At 37.3% G+C, this 10,002-nt stretch overlaps 1 protein-coding gene across 1 annotated transcript in view; it reads right to left on the bottom strand.

Moving 5' to 3' along the window:
• Nucleotides 1–805: 805 nt before the first annotated feature.
• MYO10 (myosin X) overlaps nt 806–10,002 on the bottom strand; it is a 261,628-nt gene continuing 252,431 nt past the window's right edge. The window contains exons 37-41 of the mRNA XM_027868901.1: nt 9,144–9,280; nt 6,353–6,473; nt 4,992–5,444; nt 3,226–3,417; nt 806–2,345 (exon numbers count right to left, since the gene is read on the bottom strand). Coding sequence (XP_027724702.1) covers nt 2,235–2,345; nt 3,226–3,417; nt 4,992–5,444; nt 6,353–6,473; nt 9,144–9,280 — 1,014 coding nt within the window. The 3' untranslated portion in view covers nt 806–2,234. The remainder of the gene's footprint in view (nt 2,346–3,225; nt 3,418–4,991; nt 5,445–6,352; nt 6,474–9,143; nt 9,281–10,002) is intronic.

Below are 10,002 nucleotides of genomic sequence, written 5' to 3'. Positions count from 1 at the left end.
GAAGTTAGGACATGGATATAGTCTTGGCATTACAACTAACCAGCTGTAATGCCTTGATCAAATCACTAACCTTCTGGGTCCCATTTCTTCATCTGCAAATTGAGGCAGTTGAATTAGATGACCTCTAGATCTGTGATTTTCTTTTCTACTTTGCATATACTGTCTGTAAAGCTGTCACAGAAACAGAATGAATTGGTAAGAGCCTCAAGCAACGATGGGATAACGGAGGAGAGCCTCAAATTATGAAGGTCAAAAGTGAAACTGTCTCCACATTGGAGACTTGACTAGGGAATGCTATCTGTGGTGCTTTTGCTATGCTACTTCCTTGTAGATGAGGCCCTTTTGGGTATTGAAGTCACTGAATCCTCAGATACTGAACACACTATGTACATGTTAATTCTCTCCAACAAGATGCTGTAAACCCCCGAGGACTGGGATTGTTTCATTTCTTTTGTCTTCTATTGTGTACGCCTAATGTACACGATGAGTGGCTCCAAGTGTTAAAGGAAAGCTTTGATCATCAGAATGTAGCAGTTTTAAGAACACTGAATACACCCTTTCCCTTGCGCATTTGTACTTAACTAACATACTGCTAATTCTTTGTATTTCTCCTGCAGATCAACCAGAATTTCACTCAAGGTAGCTAACGTGAACAAAGCCGTAAGAACTGGTTATCTAGTATATGGTATGTGCACTCTACACCACAAATAAAAAAACCAAACAAAACAAACAAAAAAACCAGAAGGATTACTTAAGATCCAATGCAATTAAGTGTGCTGATGACAAAGACAAGATAAAAAATACAATAGGTTAACTAGGATCTTTTATTGTCAGACTTCCTTTGAGCAAATATGCAATATTTCTTAAAGGCTGTGGTTTGTCGCAAAGGCCCAAAATGGCTTTCATTTATTCTCTTAATGCACAGATTCATCGCTGTTGATGCAAGTTTGCCTTATATTACAACTTTTCCATATAAAAATAAACGTCCCAAACCAGATCTTTTTTCTGGTTATAATTGCGGATTTATTTACAGGTGTTTGTCAAGACCACTATTAAGAACTTGGGATAATATATTTTAAAAAATTAAAACAACACAATGTAATTTCATGCTCCTTTAAAAGATCTCTTCCATTTTACAAGAGTTTGATCTTTTCCCCAATCCCAACAGGGTTCTTTTGTAATCTCTGGCCACAGTTTTAAAAGATAGTATCCTTTAGAGTAACATTTAATACTTAAAACTTTATAAACTAAAGATCCCACATGTATGGCATATGGTATTGAAAACAGCATTTCTGTATGAGGGTAATGTATAAATACAACGATCTTATCAGCTACCTATCTGTATATAATACAGCAGATACAGAATGCAGACTTGCTACATGTAAAATAAAACTGTCAAAATGTGGTTGAGAAATACAGTAAAGACAGGAAAATCTGGGATTCCGACTTATTAATAAAACTGCCTTATAAAGTAACCATAAAATTGGAACACCTATAACTCTGAACTATTAAAATGTACAGAAGGACTGTTTACACCATTGCACATCATTATTCCCTTTGCTTTTAATGCTCATGAGAAATGAAATAAAATTAGAGTTTATATAACACGCATGCATTTGCAAGCACATCTACTTAGAAGAATAAACCAAAGTTAAATGTCTGTGAAGAAGGCTGCCAGCAGCACTCCAAGCAGAATAGACGGTTCTGGTTCCCCTCCCCCTCCCTCTCCCTCATCCCTCAGATTCCTCACTGTACCACTAGCAAAGGAAGTCTGGCTGGGAGGTTAGTGCATAATAGATGGATTAACTTCCCCTCTTCCATGTTTTCTTAACTCTTCTGAATGGAAAGAAAGACTCTCTCATCAGGAGCACAGTTAAGGTCAATTAGTGTTGGTTTACAAGATGAAGGCACTTTTCGCCACCTCAATGGCAGCACACACACACACACACACACGCGCGCGCGCGCACACACGTATACACATATATTTAAGGCATGTATCATCTAAAAGTAATAAAGCTTTGGAAATTTTGCAGACTGTGAAGCTGACAGTTTAATACATGATTTTTAAAGTTGGCATTGGTAAGGACTTGTGGAGAAACCTTTCCCCTGCAAAGGTCTTCTACAATGTCCTGTGTAGCTTTGCTGATGGCTTGAATCAATCAGCAGGTCAGAGCTCTTCCAGGCCAGAAGGCGATACGTTCAGATATGAAAGTCCTGGCGGTTGGCCCCGTTCTTCATCGGGAGCTCCCTTGACTGCCGTGACTGCTCGCAGACCGGGAGCTACTGTAGCGCTTCTTCACAATCATGCTGATGTAAGCTTTCATCAATTTGGCCACATCCACCACCTGTCCAACAAAACAAAGGGAGTCCAGACCAGATGATGAGCTTCCCACATGCAGCAGCACAACAAATAAGCCATCTCCTGAGTTCCCCTGTCAAATGGACACTTCAAAGTTTGTCATTTGACAAGACTAAGGGGCCCGAGAGTTGGAATCCCTGACTGAGACTTTGCTCAAACGCTGCACGGGTTGTGGCAAAAGCTTAGCTGCCCGTCATCATTACCTTTTGTTGTTCTAAGCTGAGATGAAGTGAAAATCATGGTCACGTATGAAACATTCTTCCCACTGGTACTATCATATTTAAACTAACCATTAAGCAGGTTTTAATACATAAAAATGGAATATTATATTCAATAATATGTATCTCCAATGATATAAAAATATATGGTAAAAACCCTGTTAAAGTTAAAATCCCTATTTAATTGATCAATCAATTAATGTTCCAAGGACATCAACGTAGGTGTTTCTTTTAACTTTTGACACTCCATTTGGTAATAAAAGCACACAGAGAAACAGTGACCCTGTGCAAATCATTTAACTTGAGTGCCTGGACAACTCTGATAAGACAAGTGACGAGATAAGATGGTGATTTTAGAGGGATTTCCAGGGTTCTCCACACCCATGAAACCACAGGTCCATAGTTCTTTACTTTTTATGTCTTCCTGTCAACACGATTATAATTTTCTTCTTGTTCTTTGCATTGCTCTCTCTACTCACAAACCTGAATAACAGTGTTTGCTCTTTATGGTATACACTAAAAGCAATAAACATCTGGCTAACTAACTAGAGCTTAATGTTGCATTTATTGAAGATGAAATATATTTAAATACAATGATCTGACCAACTCAAGATGTTTATGACATTAATATTTATTGTCACAGCTTACCTCACTGGTTTCGAAAAGCAGTTCCCTCTCATCAACCACGATCTTGTATGTATTTGCCAGTGGTGCCCCGAAGGATAGGATATGTTCATACTGGAATACCTCGAGAGGCCTGCCCTCTCCACGCTTGTATACAGACACTGCTTCAGCACTGACTCCCAACCAGAGCTCTTGTGGAAAGCCACCTTCTTTGCACTATCGAAAAAGAGAATAATATAAGAGTTACAGGTATAGTAGCAATTATTTAAATACTGTGATTCAATCACATAAGCTTGTTTGTACCACATTCTCTTAGGGAAAACTGGTAGATGAGACAAAGACTGTGTTTTACAAGGGTTACTGAACTAGCCATTTTGATGGCATGGCCAGTTACACAAATTCAGTCAAACAGCCAGCCAATTCAAAGTATAGATTAAAAAAAAAAATTTTTTTTTTGGGGGGGGGGTATGTAAGTTTTGTTTTACTGATATTTAATACTTGTTTGATTAAAACTGACCAATTATTTTAGCAATACAACCGAATTTGCCAAGATTCGCCCAGTGAACCAAGGGATGAGAAGGCAGGGTACACTGATTTAGTTTTAAGTTTTGCCCCAGATCCTTGCTTAACAGATTGTTCCTCAAACATAGTATCTACAGGCTAAGAGCACTGGAGGGCACTTCCCCAAATCATTTTACACTTGGTAGTTTTGGCTTTTCCAGAAATAAATACTCTAAGCAACTCTAAGTGATATTTGTACATCATACTTAGCATGATGAAAGGCTTTTTAAAATTATCTTCTTTGTCAAATTAATAACCTGCTCAGTTTATGGTTTAACATCTCTATAACTCCTTTATACAGATGTAAAAAATTAGTTAGTTTCCATCTGAAATACATTGGAGATAATGAGTAGTGGATATGCACTAGTGAGAACTGGATGTCTATGACCAGTATGTTTTTTTTTTTTTAATTTTTAGGCAATTGGGGTTAAGTGACTTGCCCAGGGTCACACAGCTATTGTCAAGTTGTTTGGTCCGAGGCCGCATTTGAACTCAGGTCGTCCTGACTTCAGGGCCGGTGCTCTATCCACTGCGCCACCTAGCTACCCCTCGACCAGTATGTTTTGAAAACAAATTGGAAAGAGTTCTTGAACCAGTAACTCACTTTTATTTGCTATTTTTTTAGACTGTAGTTAAAAGCCTAATAGTCTTACACGGGATAAGAGGTAATTAGATAACACACTGATTTACTCTGATGATAAACCAGATGATCTAGGATGTCATTAAGATATTTTAATTATAAATAACTTACTTTAATAAGCTATTGAATGCCATTGGATTAACAAAGCTGATGAGAAGAAAAAGAAGTATAAAATACATATATACAATTTGTGGAAACATTTAGAGGTGGGGTTCAGTTCAGTTTCTAAACAGTCTGAGTATATTGAAACTACCTGAAACTTCTAAGGGAAAAAAAATCAAATGTTATTTTAGTAAATATTTCTTCCCTCGTTCTTCATGAATTTATTGGAAATAACTAATTTTTTTTTTAAATAATGAAGAAAAGCTTTTATCCAGATTCACTAAAGTATGTGGCAGCCCAAACTCTCACTTTTTTTAATCCACTCAAGTGTCATCCTTTATTAAAATTTATTCTATTGTCCTTGAATTACTCTTACCATGTTTCAAGTCCTTAGATGTACATGATCCTATCCGATGCTCTCAGTGATCTGTATTACTTGCACAGCATCTAGAGTTCTACCATGTCTCCCCACTCCCAGCCCCCTTACCTCTACATCAAAGAGTGTAGACCCATATCCTGGCCACTCTTTAATCAAGGCCATGTATTTGGCCATGGCCTGTTCCTGATTCATTCCCTGTAATTTTTTCCATTTATCAATGACACTGGCTCGAGCAGATGAGACTTCTTCTTTAATCCACATATCCAACATCTGTTCTTCTTCAATCTTTTGTCGGTTGACAGACCCCGTCCGGAAGCTTCTTCTTAGAGTTCCTTCTAAAAAGCTAGTGCGCCTCTTCTCTATCCTCTCCAAAGGTGAGAAGGTTTTAGTTGACTGTGTAATGCGAGACTTCAGTCTCTGTAAAGGATAGACTTCCTCTAAGGCTGGGACAGCTGTATGCATTGTATAATCTCCCTGAAGGTACTGAAGCCTCAGGGCAGCAAGAACTTGAAGGTTTTCTTCAGGAGCTGGATAATGACCTCGGATAACTGCTTCATGAGCCTAAAAGAAGTAAGAGAGCAACTTAAGAGGCCCTATATTCAACAGTGGCACACATTTAAGACATCTTTCACTTTATCCATCTTCTTGCTCCAGAGAATGTCACTTTGTCACCCCCAGAATTCCCTCCCTGGGGACTGTGGTGCTTTAACTGGTAAGCTCCTCTTATGTCCCGCTATGTTCAGGATGGCTGAAGCTATCTTGCCATCCATCCTGTCAACATGTAATTCCTCCATTCCTCTAGCTTTTCAGTTCTAGAACTATAATGAAGTTAATACTACCATTTCTACTGGAAATGTGTGTCAATCGAGTATCCTAAGGCTTTACTCACCACCTTTACGAATGCCTTGTCCAAAGCATCTCTCCCTGGACACAACTCCCTTATAGTGTAGACTTCTCCTATTAGAATGTAAGTTCCCTGAGGGCAGGGATCATCTCACTTCTGAATTGTATCCTTTGTTGTTAGTATAGTGCTTTACACGTGCTAAGCACTTAATGAATGTTTTCTTTCATTCAGCTAAGCCACTAGGTGGCATAGTGGAACACAGCACTGGGCCTGAAGAAGACCTGAGTTCAAATCCAGCCTCAGACACTTCCTAGCAGTGTGACCTTGGCAAGTCACTTAACCTGTGTGCCTCAGCTTCCTCAACTGTAAAATGGAGATAACAACAGCACTTACATCACAGTGTTGTTTTGAGGATCAAATGAGACTATTTGTAAAGAGCTTAGCATAGTGCCTGGCACATTGTAGGCACTATATAAATGCTTATTCCCTTCCATTATTCACTTATTGATCAACAATTTATTAGAACGATCCCTCTATATGACAAACTAGCAAGGTTTCCCATTCTTTGCTAGGGGATGAAAACTATTTTAACACCCCTCCCCACCCCCACCCCCACATATTTTACCTGTTCAAACATAAATGCAAATTCCACACTGTCTTTTGGGACATTATCTGTGTCTAAGAAGCAATAAAGTTTGAAGTAGAACTTCCAGGGCAGGTCGCCGACCTCTGATGTGGCGGTGAGCCTGCAAGTACAAATCATAATATGCTTTTAGAGATCAAAATAATAGTCAATAGAGGATTCCTTTACTTTTAAATTTTCTTAACATTTTTATATTTATTACATGGACATCATCCCCTGCTATACTTTCCTCAGAATTCTCTTCTGTAAAGAAAAATTGTCCAGCAAAACCAACCGATATAGCAACCTACTACACTGTGCTCATGCCTGGCCTGTTCAGAATCTGTAACACTCCCTTCAAACCCTCACCCCCAACCCTGCTTTACGGGGGAGCTTTTCCATTAGTTGCTCTCTGCAATCAATATTTGACTGCTTTACTTTTAAATCAACTTTATATGGTTAGCATTTTATCATAGTAACATCATGTCAATACATATGTGTATCTATTAATAGAATCAAATAGGTAACTGTCAATTACAACTACATTATTACAGATTTTATACACACACATACAACTAAATGGTGCAGTAGAGAAGATCACTGTGCCTGGAGTTAGGGAAACCTGCATTCCAATTTGGCCTCAGACACTTCCTAGCTGTGTGACCCTGAGTGAGTCTCTGTTTGCCTCAGTTTCCTCAAATGTAATATGGGGATCCTAAGAGTACCTACCCTGCAGGGTTGCTGTGAGGATCAAATGAGATAATATCTGTAAAGTACTCAACAGTGCTGGCATGTAGTAGGCACTATATAAATGCTTAGTCCCTTCCCTCTCCTACTCCTTACTTAGTAAGACTACAGACATTACCTTCTCATACATTTAAATTAATATAAGTTAAAATAGAACTTTTGTGTTCTGTTATCAGTTTTCAAATAAAACACTTCTAAAATTCTAAATAAGTATTTCTTGAATATATACTATATATTTATTAGCACTCTGTTAGCTACTGAGTCAGGAAAGGAAACAATTACACAGAACAAGGTAACTAAGCCTACTTCTCCATTCCCTTTTTTTCCCTTTCCAGCTTCTTTAAAAAACAGAACACCTTAATTATGTGCCTCAGTACTTTAACAGAGTGTTTGCATTTAGATAGTAGATGGAGTTCATTTGCTCTGAAGAAAAGACTTACGATAAGTTACAAGTCTGATTTGAAATACTATGGGTGAGGATATCTAAAACTTAGGTCAGAGACGAGGTATTAGCCTATTAAGCATAGCTTCAAATCTAATTAATACAGAAAAACTAAAAATCACATAATTACATAAAAAAAAACCACTTTTAAGAATCAAGAGAAGCATCTGGATTTTAATAGTGTGCTGAGAGAAGTATGTGTGGAGGGGAAGGGGCAGGCAAAGGAGAATGAGATATACAGGTGAAGATGAACATTTTAGAAGCCAGAAAGGCAGGAACAGTATAACTACTTTTAAATCCAAGGACTGTTTCATTTTTGTCCTTTGTATTTCCAAGCCCAAGCGATGCCTTGCACATAGCACTTATGGACAGATCTCCAATTGTTAGTCAAGGGAAAGGTAGCATTAACAGGCAGAAAGATTAAATAAAAAGACAGTCAAGGTTGCCTGGTGTTCTGAAGGTCTCAGACAGTCCCAGGGTTCAGATTATTGAGTTTTAAACTGTGTATTTGCTTTGTATTTGAATGAGTCAATCTCTATTAGAAAACTGCTAGGCTGATTTTTCAAGTTTCATTTTTATTCATTTTATTCTAGGCCAAGGGTTCATAACCTTTTTTGGAATGTTTTTAAATGTACAAAATATAATGTATAGTATTATAAAGGAAACCAATCATATTGAAATAAATACGTAATTTCCCCCCACTTACTTTCACAAATCCCCTAAAACATATCCATGGACATGAAGTTAAGAACTCTTCAGAACTTCTGTTAGCGGTTTATACATTTAATATCCAAATAAAATAAACCAGAGAAGACTATGAAACAATTACTTCTGGGGTATCCCACTCAAGTTGTTTTGCGGGTTGTGGTAGTGACAGTATAATTTCCGACTTAATTATTCTTGAATTTCACAAGATGAAGCTTAATGCTTTAGATAAAACTTCTAAGAGAGTCAGTCCTTAACTTATAGAATCAAATAGGTAACTGTCAATTACAACTACATTATTACTGATAGCCCTTATAAGAGATATAACACTGTCTATTTGGGATATATTCCAATTCATAAGACCAAATCCCTCCCCCCCAACTCTTCCCCTACAGATCTTTCATATAAAATATTAAAGGAATGTAGTTGGTTATTAATATTGCTCTATTTAATAGATTTATATGTACTTTAGAAAGTTGATATTGTAGTATGTTTAAGTATATCATAAGAGTTGACTAAATGATAGAATAAGTATGATTTCAGTGTTATTTATGAAGAAAGTTGGTAACAGCATTTCTTGGTTAGGAAAATAACTTCATATGATAATATATGGAAAAAATCTGAGTTGATACAGATTGGAAGACGTGCTAATTAGAGAAAAATAAAGAAGGCAGAAAAGAGTTGTCATAATGTCTTAAGAAAAATGTCAGTATTTTCAGAATAAAGCACAATACTTATCCTCCTATTTACTAAGTATCACTGTATTTTATTTAATGACTAAGCAAATGGGATACAACCAACTAACAAACACAATAAATCAAAAAAAGTAAGGTAATATAGATTACTATACATGCTAGTTCATTTTAGAATTGTTATTGTGGGACTTTAAAGGAGACTTACTTTTCAAACTTGGCTAAGACATCAGCCACTATAGTTCTGCTTTCAATTGCTTTATCAGCAGTCCCATTGTACTCAAATAGGGCAAACATGTTTCTGCTATCCTCCATGGCCAAACCTCTAATTAATTTTTCAACAACCTGAAACAAAAAAAATTCAACTTGTTAGTGTCTTTGAGGTCTCTAAGTTGTTATTTAAAAAAATAAAATAGTAATAAGCATATCTTACCTGAAATTCAAATTAATTGGTACCTCAATTTAGAAGCAATGACACTTTTAATTTTTTGTTATAAGGGATCTTTGCTGGATATGAGAGAGGAGAGGAGCATTTTCAGAAATGAGGATGTTTTTGTCGTTGCTCAGTTGTTCAGTTATGTCTGAATCTTCGTGACTCTGTGGACTAGCATGCCAGGCTCTCCTATCTTCCACTATCTCTCAGAGTCTGTCCAAGTTCATCTTCATTGTTTCCATGACACTATCTATTCACCTCATCCTCTGTTCCCTCAATTTTTCCCAACATCAGGGTCTTTTCCAATGAGCCCTGTCTTCTCATTATGTGGCCAAAGTATTTAAGCTTCAGTATTTGACCTTCCAGTGAATAGTCTGAACTAATTTAAATATTGACTGATTTGATCTCCTTGCTGTCCAAGGGTCCCAAAAGTCTTCCCCAGCACCACAGTCTGAAAGGGTTGATTATGTGGTGCTCAGCTTTCCTTATAGTCCAGCTCTCCTAGCCATACATTGGTACAGCTTTAACTAAATGGACCTTTGTCAGCAAGGTCTTATCTCTGCTTTTTAGTATGCTGTCTGTATTTGCCATGGCCTTCTTTCCCAGGAGCAAGCATCTTTTAATTTCATGGCTG

Source organism: Vombatus ursinus, unplaced genomic scaffold (genome assembly GCF_900497805.2).
Source record: "Vombatus ursinus unplaced genomic scaffold, bare-nosed wombat genome assembly UNPS02014791.1, whole genome shotgun sequence".
NCBI classification, from domain to species: Eukaryota; Metazoa; Chordata; class Mammalia; order Diprotodontia; family Vombatidae; genus Vombatus; species Vombatus ursinus.
The sequence above is the reverse complement of the archived record's forward strand: the minus strand, read 5'-3'. Positions and strand labels throughout refer to the sequence as shown.